General features: G+C 42.4%; 1 protein-coding gene across 1 annotated transcript in view; it reads right to left on the reverse strand.

Annotated features, from left to right (window-relative positions):
- csmd2 (CUB and Sushi multiple domains 2) overlaps positions 1–18,151 on the reverse strand; it is a gene marked incomplete at both ends in the record, with an annotated part of 202,691 nt that overhangs the window by 50,287 nt on the left and 134,253 nt on the right. Inside the window, 10 exons of the mRNA XM_079176438.1 lie at positions 324–448; positions 1,275–1,478; positions 2,151–2,246; positions 5,704–5,817; positions 7,682–7,798; positions 8,583–8,777; positions 12,733–12,920; positions 13,134–13,272; positions 14,083–14,274; positions 14,467–14,669. Of these exons, the coding sequence (XP_079032564.1) occupies positions 324–448; positions 1,275–1,478; positions 2,151–2,246; positions 5,704–5,817; positions 7,682–7,798; positions 8,583–8,777; positions 12,733–12,920; positions 13,134–13,272; positions 14,083–14,274; positions 14,467–14,669 (1,573 nt within the window). The remainder of the gene's footprint in view (positions 1–323; positions 449–1,274; positions 1,479–2,150; positions 2,247–5,703; positions 5,818–7,681; positions 7,799–8,582; positions 8,778–12,732; positions 12,921–13,133; positions 13,273–14,082; positions 14,275–14,466; positions 14,670–18,151) is intronic.

An 18,151-nucleotide genomic window follows, 5' to 3' on the forward strand; every position in this document is an offset into this window, starting at 1 on the left:
TATTAATTCATATATGCTGCAGATTAGCCTCAGAATACTCATTAATGGATACAATCTAAAACTATCACGCTGACGGCAGGGAGATAGAAAAACATGAATCTAAATGTCTCGATTATATTGCATGCCTGTAAGTCAATAGTTCAACATTTGTGGACTACAAACGATGTGTTAATTCCTTTGGTTCCATGTAGTTTGGAAATATGGGATTGTATTTTGGAGGGATGTAATCTCTGATTTACTCAAAATGGAACTCCGATCTGATTATTACAATTCGGTCACACAGGATAACGTGGATGTCCAGGCAGAAAGTTTGTTGTGCAAACCTGGATTCCTGATCCTTCAGGAACAGTGATCTTCCAGACACAGTTGAGGCTGTTGAGGTAAGGCTCAGGAAAGCCAGGAGATAAGATGGTGCCAGTTCGATGGGTCAGATTGCCTCCACATGGAACTGCAGGAGAAAGGGATTTAAAAAAGGGATGAGCGGGATACCAATGTTCCAAAAATGGCTACAGATGGGATGTAAAAAGATGCAGCAAGAGTAAGATTAGGTATATGCATACAAGCATACATTTGCACACTAACTACTATTACAAATATGTTAATACTGCTTAATCTTCTTCCTTAATCCTCTTTCCTCAAACATTCATGTGATTCTGATAGTAGGATCATGGAAAACCGGATGAAGATCACAGGTAAGGCAAAAAAAAAACAAGGATAAAATAGTTTCTTACTTGGTACATTTTCAGCTTGTTTTAAGAAAAATCTGATTTTAGAACTCATTAAAATTGAATCATTAAACTGGAGTCTTAGCCACCTGGACATGCAAGCACACATTATACTAGACTGGTTCAGCACATTTACACATCTGGTGACAGCATAGGAGCATCTGCTACAGCTGTATGTACTGCAGTGTGTGAGTGAGAGCGTTCCTTCGTATATATAAGTACATGCTGATATCTCCATATGAGAGTGTGTGTGTGTGTGTGTGTGTGTGTGTGTGAATGTGTGTATTTGTGACCCTCAGCAGAGCCTGCCACCTGTGTACTGCATGCCTGAATCTCGCTGAATCGCTACAGGCTGGCAGCTCGCATCTGTGTTGTAGTAACAAGAGTTTTACACTCAATCAAGTGGGAGAGACACAGAGACAGTAGGAGAGATGGGAAGAAAGCGAGGGAAGGAAACAATGTAAGACACAAACAAATGAATGAGGGAAGAAAGCAAGACAAACAAAAAAAAAGTGTGTTTGTGTCTGTATTTGAGAACTCGTGCCGTACCTATACAGCTGGGTATGGAGCTGTTCCATTGGGCCAGGGCATTGGGAACTGTCAAACATTCAATGGCACTCGGCCCCTCCAGCATGTAACCTGGACTGCACTCAAAGCGGATCACAGCACCAACGGCAAAGTTGTTACCCATACGGCGGCCATTCCTGGGCTCAGGGACTGAGCTGCACTGGGTGGCACTGGTCCGTGGCACGGCTTTGGGAGAAACAGAGTGATAAACAGCGTGATTACAGGGGTTGATTTGAAGTCCTTATCTGTGACATTTCCAAGAAGAAATAAGGCTATAACGCCCGTTGAGTAGAGTCAGTTCACGATAGCTTTAACAATACGTCTTTCCAAACACTTTCTTTCTTTTCAACACTTGATCGAGTGGTTCATTTATAAAGTGCTACTTTAGAAGTGACTAAGGGTGTCACTGTCTGAATAATCAGACTGTGTCCCAAATAAATAATATGAAATATGTCATTTTGCTTAGTCTTTGTATCATGGTTCCTTCAGCTTACTTATTAAAATAATCATAATCTATTCGTTAAACTTGCTCCAGAGCTGATATTGCCTTTGGATATCTGAAGGAAATGTCATTTCAGTTCAAGATAAAAGTCTCTCTTAGGGGAAGAGAAGAACATAAGAGTTCAATCACAATCTTTTCAACAGACTGCTATAATTCTACCGTGTTAATGCTCGAGAGCACACACACACGCACACACACACACAAACACACAGATCACAGTTGAAATAGTGGACGAAGGGGAATCCTTTCTGAAATAACTCAACAATTAAAGTTGGTAATTGGACTGTTAGAACAGAGGTAATCCAAAAGAAGCAGCACAGTAGAGTGTGCTTGTGTTTGCCTGTGTAAACACTTACCCTGGTAGCCCAGGTGGAATCCTCTCGAGCTGGATTGGCCTTTGGAGGTGAAGCGGATCATGATTTGGTTGGAGGTTGCTAACGGCAAAGACTCACCTGTGATGGGGAAAAGTTTTAAGTCACAGTTTGTACATTAATACATAATCAAATTCACGGTTGGGTTAATCACCTGCGAGGCCTTCCACAATCAAGCTCCTGCTGACATTAAGGAAGTGTTAACAGCATACTGTGCAGGCAGCAGTCTAAGGTCACCTGACAAGGGCTTAGTGGCTGTCCATCCATCACAATTAAAGACCAAGGTCCAGTTTTGGAACAGCAGATTTGGTCTTTCATTTGTGGTTCGATTGTTGAATTTGTTTTTTACTGAAATGTAATTTGTTGCGTGGTTTGCTCATGATACCATATCCATAAACTAAACATTGAATTGTCGACAATTTACCGAAACATTTCGGGGTTCAATACTTTACAGGGCTGCCTGTATGTTCACAGTGAAATATTTCCTCATTAATTAAAATCATTCAACATGTATCTGTGCCAAAATGTCAAATCTGTGACCATAAATCAAATCCTCATATACTCTCATTGAAATTACAATATTATGATCACCTGCTACATTCATCAGCTCAGAGGGTAATTAAACACCCACATGATGTCTCTACTGTGGTGGAAACCTGTTTGTTGACTGACGCCGAACAAGACACAAAGTGTGAGCATCTCTGTCTCTGCCACGGTCTCGTTCTCTCAGTGTGTTGCTCTCTGCAGTGGATCTCATTACTCTGTGTCTGCTTGCTGTCACACTGTAGTGGAAGTCAGACGTGCTTAAACCCAGAGGCAACATCTGTGTGTCTGTGTCAGTGAGTCTATCCTGCGTATGCATGTTTAGCTGGCGTTTTAGCGGGCATGAACATGTCTGCGCCTTTCGGTGCCGTGTACGGAGATGGCTCCAATGGCTATCTCCGTGCTTCACCGTGATTGTGCGAGCTCCACTGTCGGATTCCCAAGGCATGCTGGGTAGTTTATTAGAAGCCCTTGATGTGTGCTGTCATGGTGACAGTGTTTCATAATTTGCTGTGCGGGGAAGGTATTTATCCAGACTTCAGCATGCAGCCTGTGAACTCTCTGGTCACCTTTCAGCTCCAAACTACGTTAAAACCATTCTGCATGCGTATGAAAGACTTATAAGGACAAATATGACTTTGGCTGGAAGGCAGGAGTCAACATTCAGCGGCAGTTGTTGGTATGCTCTGGTTTAGATACAGCAGTCATGGTGAACAGATGTCAGAGATTAACGCCACAGCTGCTAAACCACAACTCAAACAGGTTTAAAGTCCAGCCCTGTGCGGATTACAGTCGGAGACTTTTATGAATAAGACATTTTCTGAATGAGTGCTTTGCATTTATTCAACAATATGCTTGCTCTGAAACAAAAGAAGCAACGGTGTTCAAAGTTAAATGTAGTTGAAATAAGACTCACTAGTCACACATGGCCAAGAGAGCGAAAATTGCCTTTTTTTGAATTAATACAAAAATTAGCATTTAGATAAATATCACTGATTTATTGATTCCGTCCTTGTGTCGTTTCGGCCTACATGCCGTCTCCTTGTCTTTTCTAATTCCCACCTTTTATCATTTTCTTGTTCAACTCTCCATTTCCTCATTTCATTCTGTCTGTCACCACTGCCTCGGAAAAATTCATAATCAATGTCTTTACTCTTCAAAATTAGGGATTTGCCTCACCACACATGAGAGTAATGACACTTTACTGTTGGATGCTTTACTGAGACTGTATTAATGCAATATGCTATTCAGGGTCAGGATAATCAGAGGAAACTTCCCTTATGTTTTGACGACTGTGATTTACGATGCGTGACAATCATATCCTGCCAGCCACTGAAATACTCATTACCGGCTATATGTTTATTGCACATAATGACAGCTTGTATATTAGACCGTATTGGTTGAATTTCTCGCTTTATAAGCTTGCAGATGTGTATGTTGGTCCATTTGTGATTATGCCTAATTCAAGCTAGTTATGCCTGTGTGCACAAGTTCTTCATCTGCACCGCCTGTGTGAGCTTAAACTCACTCTTCTCTTGCCAAAGTGTGTCAGCTCTGCTCTGCCATGCCTGGTTAGAGAGCTCTGTGAACCTGCCGCCAGGAGTCCTCATTTAATATAGCGGCCTGTTTATTGAGCTGTAAACTGGATTTTTCGGAGGCTACTCTGGACACAAACCAAAGTAATCATTTTGCTTTTGTCAAGCCACAGGGCAGGTTGAGATGGAGAGCTGCCCTAAACTCACACACGCTTCCACTCCACCCCTCTTGAAAGGTTGAACCTCGACTATTCGAGCTATTTCTGTTGTAGCCCATCAATACAGCTGTGACATTTGTCATATGCAATTTCACAACACTGTTAGAACCGAAATCATTCGTTCTCCTTCCCCTTTCTCACTTATCATCACTTGCCATTCTCATACACAACCGCTTTATTTCATTCTCGTTAATATGGGCTGTACTTCTGTTCTGTTGGCAATTTTGGATATAGTTGAAACCTTGATTGTGTCTTTAGGTTCAAGGAAAAAACTCAAATTAGGATTTGGCTTGGATGGCGTAATGATTTAATTGAGGTAATGTTTTTGGTTTGAAGGCAGAATTAAGGTCCTAGCATTGGTTTGGGACAGAGAGTTGTCAACAGATGTTCCTATATCATTGCTGTTAATGGAAAACAGAGTTTTCTCACCATAACTGATTCCACTGTGAGTAATCACGAGAGGTTTGTTAGATTATGTTGTATTGTTTTTAAATAATGACAAAAATAAAGTTACGATTTGTAAAATTGAAGCTGATACTGTTGCATGCAAGCTGAAAAGTTGAGCCACCATGCTTTAAGGTTGTAATTTCATATTTATGATAGTTGCGGTTATGTTAATTCAGTTTTGAGAAGGTGTCTTTGTTTTAAGTCTTAATGCTAAATATGTAATTTTCCCCTATCTCATTTCTCTTGCTTAAACCTGGCACACAGGTGTTTGAGTGTGTGCATGTGAGCGCACTTGTTTGCGTACATACCTGCATGCGCATATATCCTGAGAGTTGACATGTGCTTGTTTAACACCAGTTCAGGTGTATGTGCAGGTGAGTCTTCTTGAGCCTGTCTGCCGATATGTTATCCCTGTGACTCTGAAGTTGTTGTTGTTGCTATTGAATTGTTTTACAGCTCACTGGAGCCCACCTGCCGCCACGGCAGCTCTGCCCATGTCAGCAATTTGTCCCTTAGTTTAACTGGATCCTTATCAAAGGGATACGGTCTAGACAACATTATATTTAATCCCCTGTCATGTCAAAAATGAATGGCCAGGCGATCAAACAGCCCAATCTCCTTTGCTGATTTGTTAAATACTGGTGCTGAATATAAAAACCTGTACAAGTGTGTTGGATTCATGTCTTGCCAACCTGCATTTCAAAGTAAATAGCTTCTATTAACCACCCCCCTTAAGTTTAGTATCTGATGAAACATCCCCCACAGTAGCTACCCAGTGTATTTTTCTTTGGGTACCTGTGTGCGCTCCAGAGAGGGAGCTGAGAACACGGGAGTGCTGTGTCGCCCCATCATAAACCTCCACGATGTCATTCAGAGCTGTCTGGAAGAAGGCGAATTGACTGAAGACCACTAGAAAAGACAGATATGGACAGAAAATTGACATCAGAGCAAATTGAAATGAGCTCAAATGTGTTGCTGCAGCACAGTCACACTGGAAACTCTCAAAGCCATTCAAAATAACACAGACAAATACTCTGTAGTACCCTCATTCAAAAGGAAATATTATCAACGGCAATTTCAATCCAAATGTTTTCTTTAAAGCGAAGTGGATAATACTGCCAGTCATGACAATGCAACCAAAAAATGACATTACACGACTAAATCAACAATCCTGCCTGGGCTTGATTGCTTGTCAGTGGATGAAAGGCTTTGGCAATGACAGCCAAACTGTTGTACAATGTGCGGCTAAAGCTCCGTGATGGTGCTTTCATCCTTTCTACCGATACCACTGCTCATATTCAGTCCTTTCACATCTCATCTTTGTCTAGTTTGCTTATATATAGCACGTTGAAGAGAAGAGATGAAGAGGATGAGGGAGAGGGCAGCGGGGACAGAGTACTTGTATTGTAATGGGTGTAACGGCAGCTACTCTTAAACATGACTCAGCGTCTGTTTGCTCCTACTCAGCTTGGCTTCCTTTACACGTACGTCCTCTTCATCTCCATCTAATGATAAGAGATGCCAGTGGTTGCAGTGACAGCCACCCTGTCCTCTGCATTGAGGAAAATAGTCTATTATTAGGGCAGGTGCATCAGCCCTAATGAGAAGCGGCAAGAATGGAGGTGAGAATAATTGTGGCTTCCAGGAAAATGCAAATGTGGGACTTTCATAATTTAAATTCCCTCTCACTCTTTGAATCCATTGAGTAAAATATGTTGCCGACAGGGTCCAAGAAGAATGGGTGCCCAGTCATTTTGGAGCAGCGCCAGAGCTCTGAACGGGCATCATGACCTCGACATTCAAAAGACCAGGGTTAAGTACCCAAAACACATGCCGACGTCTGCTGTTTGGTGTAATTTAACAATGATAGGACTTGAGCTTCCCCTTAGAGAGGCACAATACTGATAACTTGAGGAAAGAGAAAAGGAAACAGGGGATAAAAAGAGAGAAAGACAAGCCGGGAGACTTCGAGGGCAACTAAGTGAAACATGTTTTGCTTCTGTATTTGCATGTTTGAGCCGTGTCACACTTCTGCATTGTTTTGCTTTCTGAATAATTTGCTGCTCCTACAGTATCAGATTACATATTGGAAGCAAGCTGTGACCTTTAAGATGGAAATGCCAAAATGTAGTGAAACTCCGGAAACTCTGGATCTTCCAGACACCAATTAATTTTTGGTTTGGTTGTGTGTGTGTGTGTGTGTGTGTGTGTGTGTGTGTGTGTGTGTGTGTGTGTGTGTGTGTGTGTGTGTGTGTGTGTGTCTGAGACAGACAGATTGTATGCCTGGTGTGTAAGATAGTGATTAAATTGCTCTACCAAAGTAATGTGAAAATATATGTATGGAAACAAGACAAAATTGATATTGGAACCATCAATCACTGTGTGTAGGAAAATATGAAAAAAACAATTGCATTCAGTAAACCTCAGACTAAAGCACTTTAATTGCAATACAAGACAATGTGTGTGGGAGCTTTTACAAGTTTTCCACAAACTTGTTGCCTCCTACACCTCTGCCACTAATAAGGTGTGAGGAAAAAAAGCTCAAAAGTTATTTTCTTGCTTTCATTAGTTTGCGCAGTACAAGAATATGTGGAATTTAGTCGGGCACCTGAGCATTGTTTGAGTCTGATATGGGCATTTTGTGCATTGTAGGATAACTGCATCTTAAATAAACACACATAATTACCCCCCGCAAACACAAAAATGCACAAATAAAAAGGTTGCTTGGATAGAATGAACCAATCCAGTAATAAAGTGCTCTTCCTTGGCTCACCGTAATCCTTGGGCACCACCACAGAGTACAGACAGCTTCGTGCACTGCTGTAATTGCCAGGGTAACCAGGAGACAAGACCACTCCTTCCAATCCGGAGTACTGTCCACCACATGGAGCTGGAGAAGGACACAGAGATGAGACGTGAAGAGACAGGGCAGACAGAGAAGGAAGGTCTAAAGCCAATAGTGCACGATTCCATTCCTCCACTACCTCCTGCTCTTCCAACCCCCCCCCCCCCCCCCGCCCCCCCGTTCTATTACTCCTAAATTACTTTTCTTGTCTGATTGGGTTTTGGGTGGAAGATGTCCCTGGTGTTTGCCAGAGTGAAATTGCAATGTTTTCCAAGTGTCCCTCTGGGTTAGCCTGGGTGAGATCAGGCCCGAATCTCCTCTCCTGCTTAAAGCCCCTACAAATGCTCTACGTGTGCTCTAATCTTTGTGCAAGTTGCGGATCCCATATACGTCAGTGTGCTTTGCTTGTGTGTAAAAAAAAAGCCGTGGTGTGTACTTGTATTCCACCTGACATGTAACTGAGGCCTCACACTGTGAGCGCCAGATACGGTGGTGCCGGAAATCTTTTACCAGCTTTACCAGGGGAATATCCACAGCGTGTGTCAGTCGTGTCGTGGGAATGTCAGAGAAAAGCCAGGATGACGCAGGTTGTGCCGCGTGTGCGAGGAGCAGATATGCAAAATACGACGCTCTCTTCAAAACTGGCGATTAAATTAAAGCTACACCCTCACATGTATTAACATTAGCAAAACCCACACAGCTCCACACATATACCTGTAGGACATAGCTCTGTGCAAAATCCACATGATCACACATGCATGTTTGCATGTGATAAATCTATAAGTGGTTTGTGTTCCTATAACAGCTGTCTCCAGATGTCAGTGTTTACCAAAGCAGATGGGTTTGGGTTTGTTCCAGCTCGGCTTGCCGTCTCCCCCTGTGACGCAAGTGAGGGCTGGGTCTCCCTCTAGTGTGTAGCCACTGTCGCAGCGGTAGGTGACGGCGGAGCCCAGCTTGAGGTCGGCGCCCACCCGAGTCCCATTGCGCACCAGGCCCGGCTCAAAGCAAGACTCCCTGGGGTTCTCTGTGGAGAGAGGTAACACGGTGGAAAATCAGTGACAGAGGGGAATGTGTGTTGGTATTCAATAAAAAATGATTTTATTTTTTTGCATCAAGCTGCAGCGGTGCTACTAGAATAGAAATTGTTTTCTGCCTCAGGTTCCTTATATTCTCACATTTTTCACTTCCTTCCTTTGTCGCTTTCTGCGCTCATTCCCATTTTCCCACAACCCTGTGCTTTCCTCTTTCAGTAAATAGATCTCACTGACTGCCACTTTTCTCTGTAGCCCTTGACGGTGCCCTTTCATCTGTGGCTGCTCGAGGTATGTATGGCTGGGGAGACAGACAGGCAGCTGATTGAGAGTGGCACGCTCTGGCCCAAGGTCTGCTGACTGCACACAACCGCCTCTCACACCACGCTTGGCTGTGCAGTCAACTAGAGAAGACAATGCACATACGCAAGCTTTCTCTTGCGAACACACAGACACTGGGCCTCAACACACTCACACACTGTATGTAACCACATATCAATCACCACTCCTGAGGTCGTAAGAAAGATGTCTCGATCAATCTACCATCACGTTGTTCTTAGGTTGAAAATGTGCATGTGAGAGGAGGCCTGTCAATTTGGCACTCTTCACAACCTTACAGCTAAAATAGACATAGGGAAAAATGCCCGAAGTAATTTAGTTGCAATCTTATACACAGTTCACTCTTGTCTCACAGCAAACGTCAATATTTGATGACTTAACACGCACATACAAAAAGGGAAGGGAAGTCAAATGTTTTCTTTTATCAGGAGAAAACTTACAATTCCGTGCCTCAGAAAAATGAGCATCAATATCTACCAACTGAAATCTAATTTTAAGGAGGAAACACTTAAAACATGTTCGTATTTGTAAAGGTCAATAGGGATATCAACAAAGACGGCTATTTTCTTCTTTCTCATGCAAATAGTATTTACAAAAGTTATTTCATTATCCGTCTCAGAATTAATTATTCATGTCAATGACAAATAATTTAATTGGACAAGTTGACTATGGTTGACTAATCGTCAAACAATTTTTGCTCATTGATCTCCCTTTTTAAAGCTTTATTTATCTACAGAAAAATAGTAACCAGAACAAAATAATTTGACTATTCCTAAGCTGTTTTTTCAGAGTAATGTTTCTGTTTTTTTGTTTGCGTGAGTGTGTGTGTGTGCATAGACCCAATGCTGTCCAAAGAAACGGAGCGTCATATCGTGATTATTACATGCATATGTGATTGATGGTCTCTTATGTTCCAGCAAATTTGGATAGAGTATCTTAATCTACATGGTGATTTATTCACACACAAAAAGAATAGTTATTTCCAAATTCTTAAAAACAGTGGTACTAATTGGCTGATATTTACACCAAGACAGGCTATATATCATGATTAGTTGGGAGACACCAAAGAATTCCATGTAAAACGAACGTGAACCTCACATAGCCCAAACGGAATGATCCTTTGTTTCATAACCACATTTTCCCGCCACGGAGACGATGCGACTGTTAGCCTTGTACTCATATCAGGCTCTTTAGAGTGAATCACTGAATAGTCGACTATTCAGGGGTCACCCAAAGAGCTGATAATGTGTTAATAGAGTGTAACTTCCCTTCGACTTCTTTTCCGTTTTTCTTTTCAGTCTACCTTTACTGAAGACGACCAACACGTTGGAGATGATGATCATATTAGGTTTCTTTCTTGTTCCACCGTCTGCCAGTACAGTGGGGCTCTATTTGCAACCTTTTTTTCTGTTGTATGCCATCAAGCAAATTCCCTTTGTGCTATTAAATAAGCATATTGCATCCAAAATCAATCTTCTGTGTCCAGTAATTACAGCAAAGTCTTTGTCTGAGTGAAGTTTTCATGATTTATTGATGATGAAATGTACACATAGCACCTTGGCTAAATGCCTAGTTTCTAAGATGAAAGCTGGGGACCCGCTGACCAGACAGGAGGCTGCCCTTCATGGCTGAACAGAGTGCTGGAGCCAGGCATGTGGTCTGTCGGCGGTCTGTCTCCTAGAGCACCTGTTCTAGACAGGTTGAGCCCTTTCACAGTCTGATGTAGACCTGGACCTTCCCTTGCCGCCTCCTCCATTAAACCAGCACACCTGTCAAGAGACAGCGGAGGCGTGATGGATGTAGCAGGCATTAGGTGTGGACCGGCCCTGGACCCAGGCTAGTGGTGAGAAGGTCGGTCACCACAGTGAAGATGGCCAATTTAAGAAGCTTTATCGCGTGAGGGGAAATTGTGCTAGTGGCATCATCTGTTTTGGAAAATACTCAAAGGAGTTTTAAGTGATGTGATGCGAAGTGAAAATGAGCCCAGGAGTTAGTGAAGGGATTGGATAAGACAGATGCGAGTATCAGGGGTACTTGTGTGTGTGTGTATCTGACCATGTCCGTGTCTACGTGTGATATTCAAGTGTGGCTCAGGCATGGCAGGTTTTTGCCCACATATTTCTCCAGAGAGCCTAATCAGACATGGCCAGAAACACGGAAACAGAAAGACATAACGATTGCTTGGTAAAGAGGCTGACAGCACCTCAGGCAGATTTTGTGTAATGCAATTTTCAGTGGCGGGCTCACTAAATACTAGCTGGGCCAACATGTCAACCTGCTTGCTTCCTCACCAACCAGATCCAAGTCCACAGCCAAACATGCATCGTGCCATGTTGTTTGTCTGAAACTGAGGAGGTAATTTATGTATTATTTGGTTATGGTTCATTAGTGTGGAGAATTGGAAGTGGGGAGAGGGAGTTTTTCTGAGCCACACACTGAGTCCATCTGCCCCAACAGATTGGCCATACAATATCGCACACTCTATCACACACTGCAGGAAAGATTGCTGGGAGTGCGTTAAGGGGTAGACTCTGTAACACTGTCTTAACAAAACAATGTGCTTCAATACATTTATGTACACTTCGCAAATGAATCACGGCGCTGCACTGCATAAACAGGCAGCGTTCCGAAATCAGTTGAATTGCTTGTATAGATCAAATCACACCACAACGCGAGCCAAAGGACGAAAGAGCTCAGGGTCGATCTAGAATCGGTTAAACGTCTGATACCTTAAACAGCTCTAATTGAGGCTGGGAGATTTAGGGAGATTCAACACTGTTCTCTCAAGCAAAGGCCTTAACGAAGATGCCCATTTTAATTTAGAGTTTGTTAAGCAGCTGCATATTTGTTCGGAAAAGGCTTTAACGTACGGGCACTGAGGCGTTATCCTGTGAGGTTGAAACACCAGAGCAGAAAACACAGATGTGTTGTGTTATCCTTAAACCAACTGGCTGTCCGTCAAGTATGTGCGATCATTCCCCGCCACGGAACAGTACAGAGCACCTTGAGTAAGGCAAAACAATGTGGGTCCACTAAACAACATGCTGCTAAGCATAGACAGCTGTAAAGCACTGATCAAAAAAGTGCAGAGTAACACAAAGTATTAGAAAAATGAAAAGCACACATGCTGTCGGCTTTTCATTTTCATAATGTGCTACTCGGGCTACGAGAGGAGGTAGAGATCAATAATGAAGCCAAAGCAGACATGAGCACAAATGGGAGGGTGGTGATCAGGACGCTGCAGCACATCCCGTTCTTTAGCTGAAGCAATTTTCACACCACTAATCTCACTCGCTTTGGACTAGACACAAGAGAAAGTTAAAAGGAAACAATATGCAAGGTCGATAAGCAGCAGAGGGTAAATCCATTCTCACTCTGCCAGAGGAAGAATTTTACCACATGAATTGTTTAGGGGATAAAGCTTCACGTACTATTTAAAATGCACTGTTTTGCTCAGAATCTTAAGACGCTGGAGATCAAAAGCTGAGAATAAAAAAAACACCTTCACAAAAATACACAACATGTGAGTTTCCACTTGCTTGATAGTTTTGTCCAATTAGCCAAATACTCTTTAGTCTTTCAACCTCCTTTAAGCAAAACGGGGCCCACCTGTGTACTGGAGAATAAATCCATTGCTGCTGAGGGAAGCATCGCTGCGGAAAGCCAAGAAGAGTGTGTTGGAGCTGCTCTCAATGCGATCTGGAACGTCTGTGCCATAAAAACTACCCAGTAAAGGGCTGAGGGAGTCCGGTCCATCGTAGATATGTAAGAAGTCATAACTGGGCTCCAAGCTGAACCTGGTTAAAGAAGTGTAAATACAACTTACATAAGTAGACATCGCAGCATGAGCTTTAGTAAGGTAAAAAGACACTTCACTGGCATCAATTTAAATAAGAAAATAACACAATGTTACCATATGAGGCAATAGGATACAATATCAATAAACACACATGGACACTCAAATATGTCGGAGACAGAAATGTTGGAATTAGTGCGCTACTAAAGCTTACTGGTTGAAGCTAAGAGCGATGACATAGTCCAGTGTGACAGTAACTGTCCAGTCACACTCCCTTCCATGCGGGTAAGGTTCAGGATAGTCTGGAGACAGAATCAGCCCACTAGGACCCGCCAGGTTCCCACCACATGGTGCTACGGAATGGGAGAAATTGATAAGTAAATGCAGCAGTGAACATAACTCAAACACCAATTGTCTGATATTGTACATTCATCCAAAATCTGTTGTCAGAGTAAAATCATTCAAATGCTATATTATGAAATTGTTATTACTATTTTGGTAAGACTTGGAGGTAGCAAGTATGTGGTAGATGGCTTCCCAATAGGAAGTGGTAGAGACAAACTCAAATTGCTCATTGACTTACCATGAGCTCACCTGTGACTGCCCAACCCCTCACCAAAGAACTGATCAAACTAACTGAACTATGCAGCTAATTACAAGGTCTAAATCGCCATTGTTAATTCACATTGTGTTGTAGAGCACCACGTGTGATCATATATTAAAAATAAAGACTGTAAAAGAGTGGAGGTCTGACTGAGAGGTCTGTTTTGCTATTGAGGGACAAGATAATCAGATTTCTCTGTGTGCTGCAGTGACTTCAGGAAACGTCTAGGGAACACAGCTATCGGGTTTGCCACTTAAGATTCACTTAAGGAGTCTTTTAAGTAATCATGTTAGGAATCTGTATTGTCTACAGCAAGAGAGGCGATGGACTGCGTAAGATATACAGCTCCCAGAGCTTTGTACATGATCGATAATATCTTCAAAAACCGACAGGATTTCAGGATTATTACAATTTGTGGTCACTTTTCCTATTTCCAGTCAAAATCTTAGCAGCAGACAGATTTGTTTGCAGACGCCAGAGAGCAAGGAGTTACATCAGTCTATCTACTAGTTACAAAGTCGTAGTCCATGCAGCATGACTATAGCTGCTGTTTTATCACCTGTGCATGTAGGAGGGTCTGGCTGCCAGAAGAAGCGACCGTTGATCTCTGTGCAGGTAATCCTGTTGGCCCCCTGCAGAATGTAGCCAGGATCGCACTGGAACACCACATGGTCTCCAGGCTCCCTGCTGTCGCCGCCACGGGTCCCATTAGTAGGCATGCCCGGGTCATTGCAGGAGGTTGCAGTGGAGACTGAAGGTGCAAGAGGAGACTTAATAATCAACATGAAAATGATCCTCGGTCACAAATTGAAAAAGTGGTATTATTGTCATAGTTCAGAGGTGAATTTGTTCTTCTTCTCTAAACCCAGTTACGACACAAGCCATTTAACCAAAGTGCCACTAATGTTTCTTTCACCTCCCGCCCTCCCTCTTTTCTACTCACTAGAGAACTGCAGAGCGAAGCCCTGCTTGCTTGTGAAGAAGTCTGTGGTGAACTGCAGGCTGACGGTGTTGAAGGTGCTGTGAGCGTCCGGGGGCAACATCGAGCCACTGAGCTCCCTCAGCAGGACCCCTCCTTCCTGGGGCCCATCCCAGATCCGAAGCACATCGTGGACCTCCTCCGTGTGGTAAACCAGGAAATGCAGACTGTTAAAGACAAAGACAAGATACATTGGAGGCCATGACATTTAATAGATGAAACCTCTGATATATTAAGGCTTTAACCCCACACATCCCCTTCCAATACAGAGGCAGAACAAATGCTGTTAGTTATTTTATTCTCAGAGAAATATTTAAGCACCTATGCTTTGACTATTGCCTCCTCATATTTATATTCTATTTTGTTCAAATAGACCAGAGGCCCTTTTAATAGAAGCTCATTTAAACAGAAGCCCATATCTTGCAGTGTTTCCATTAACAGCTTCATGCGGGAGAAAAATGTCCATTCATTGGGGATGTGTAAAAATCCTGCATCTGAAAAAACGCTACCGTCAAGATTCAGTTTATTTGTATTATATGGAGGCAAAAATGAAATGTCATTATAAAAAAGCAGAAAGGTAATTTCACTGTTTCAAAAATGTAAATAAGGATGAATCAGAGCCCAGGAGGAGGAAAGAAAGGGATTTCATCAAACTACTGAGTATGTATTTAATTAAGAATCAATACACACAACAAGGTATGAATTGTGATTAAAGGAGACAATATAACCAAAGGAAAGACAAAAAGCAGGTAAAGGTCAAGAATAAAGGAGGGAAACAAATAGCATTTAAAAGTGAATCACAGACGTCAGATCCAGAGCATTCAATGGATGTTGCACAATGTCAGTTAAGCAGAAACGTCTGCCACAGCGTTTAATAGTTTGAGTCTAGACATGAGAAAGATGATGCTGTCAAAATATCTTCCCTTCACTTCGGCACAGACAGCTGTCAGCCAGCTGGTGGTCCGCTGGATGTGAAATGCACTGCAGTTGTGTACTCGTGTTTGTCTGTAAATGCGCCAGCCTCAATGCAGTAGATTTGTAATGATATATTGCTCGGAGCCTTGTAAGTGTGTGTGTTTTGTAGAGGCTCAGCAGGACTATAAGGATAGAACATGGTATTTTAGAACAAACAAGAGACTGGTAGTAATGTTGACACTCAATATAAAGAAGTTATTTAACGACAAACAGTATTCTCAGCAGCTCGATTCTGCTGCACAGTCTCAAATGCTTACAAGAAATGATTAAAATGTTCGTCAGCTCTTTCAATTCACGCCTTAAGATTTTTTTGATCTGAAACACATGAACTGAGATGAAGGAAAACAATTCGTTGAACTAAACTTGACTCACTCGATTCACGGACAAAGCGTTTCTCTTAACATCTCTTAATGTTGCTTTAAATGCTCTACTTGGATGATGTGTGACATCTTGTCTGCATGTTCCTGAGATACCTCAATGCACTGGGTAAATATGAGCTCAATGGGGAACACAACCTAACATCCTGGTACTGCCGTTAAAACGTTTTAGAAAAGGGCATCCCAACCTCATGAAAATCTATGGTATTCGTGACTTCAAAATATATTTGAATGATTCAAAGTGTCGTTAAAAAAAATCTATTTTGAAAATGATTTCATCATGAAATCCTGACTCTCCCTCATGTTTCAATCATTTCAGTTTTAATATAAAGCAAACACCACTTAAAGCGAGCAGTCTGCAGAGCTCTGCTTATTCTATCATTTTGTCGACAAGCTTAATTACGCTTATTATAAATCTATCCGATCCACGAGTCATTTTCTCAAAATCAGATTTCCAGTTTAACATGTCGAATGGCCATCTCTGTCCCAGTAAACCAGAGGGAACCATGCTACTTTTTGAGATGTTAGTATCATCATCCCTTTACATACACTCAAACACAGAGCCTTGAGCTACAGATTATGCAGAGGAGAAACGGCAACCCACTGATATGTCAGGTTTAGCAACAAGTTTCCACCGCTTCTGCATAATTGGTGTCAGACTCCGATCTCCATACTGTCTGATGTGTGAGCAGTAGCCAGAGGCTACTCGACAGTGTGCTGTGTGTGTGTGTGGATACTGTACGTAACCCACTTGACAAGTCCTGTTGTAACGCCTGTGAAAGAAGTGCACATTAAACAAACAGATGCAGACAGGTGCACGGGTATCTATTCACGCAAATGTGCACTGACGGGTGTATTTGAAGGGTATGGTGCATTACATGACCGTACATCGGCATCCCCGCCTGGTAAACGGATGCAGTGAGAGAGACTTGCGTACATACCGTGCACACATTAACCTCCTTATCTCTGCAGAGCAGCGCATCACATGTTTCCAACTTTCACCCTCAAAGAAATGGCATAAATACTAATCCTATTCTTTGCACCCATTCCCTCTGCTTACAGTTCTCTTGCTAATATTCACTGAAGCATAAGTAATACCCTGTGAGATATGGTAATCATTCAAAGCTGTGAATGAAACATTGCAAATAAATAAATATGTGCTGCAGAGGAGATAGAAGAGAGAGTAAGCTAAACCTGTTTACTTCTCCTCAGTGCTCTGTGCCTCACAGACAAGCTATGTTGATTTGGTACCAAACTTAAATTACAAGGCACACATCTCTGTTTTCTCTTGTGGCACTGATAATCAAACCCCAAAGTGTTTAGTCTATTAAGAGTTAGAGAAGGCAGCCATTTATTTTGCTTAGGGTAGCAGCAGCTTAAAGATCAAAGACACGGGTGTCAACAACTCAGAGGTTTGAATAAAACAGAATGTGGGTGTGAAAGTGATCCTTCTTTTTGAGAAGAGAAATTGACCCTAAAATGATCCGGTTGAAGACAGCGGTGCTCATTGGCAGCTCTTACGTATAAGGTGCCATACCTTTTGAAGATGTCGCATTTGCTGTTCGATAATCCGCAATATTTATTACCAAATTTGTCGATAATTTCTCACAAAACTCTAATACCTGTCTAGATATTCTTTAGCATTATATGATAAACACTATTCAGTTAAAATCATAGTTCGAGAGGTGTAAATCCCCCGCTACCATCCAGAACCCTTAGGTACCACCATCCTTTTACCTATGCTCCACCTCCCTTCCCTAGACAGGAGATGCTGAGGCGTTTCACTGGATTTTCCAGCATGATTAAAAGAAAAAGAGCATGTTTTCCAATATATGTACTGCCGTTCCTGCATAAACTATTAGTGTGCGTACAGCATGTGTGAAATATATGTTTATCAAGACAGCTTTGAGGATGAGACTGAGTAATAGATGGTTCTGTGCGATTTGCATGGGCAACGTCGGAATCAAGCACCCGTCGCGTGTTGGATCCACGCTCGTGTGCTGACTGATCTCGTGTGCTAATGCAACCTTCAGGACTGTCAGACACCGAGTGGCATCATGTCCTACTTCCAGATTTATGCGTTAAAGGGAAGATGGAAAGGTGGGTGGAAAGGAAGACATACGTTGAAGGAAAGCAGAAGGTGAAGGGAGGGAACAGAAACAGACCAACGTTAATCATTGCCTGGCTGCTGTAAGAAGAGGACGATGGCAGGAGGATAAGAGGTTGATGGAGAGCAGAGGAAGCTCTGAAGGATGGAGGGATTTCTGCTGAGCGGTCGGATGGAAAGGATGGACGTG

The sequence above is a fragment of the Pholis gunnellus genome (assembly GCF_910591455.1).
Source record: "Pholis gunnellus genome assembly, chromosome: 16".
Taxonomy (NCBI): Eukaryota; Metazoa; Chordata; class Actinopteri; order Perciformes; family Pholidae; genus Pholis; species Pholis gunnellus.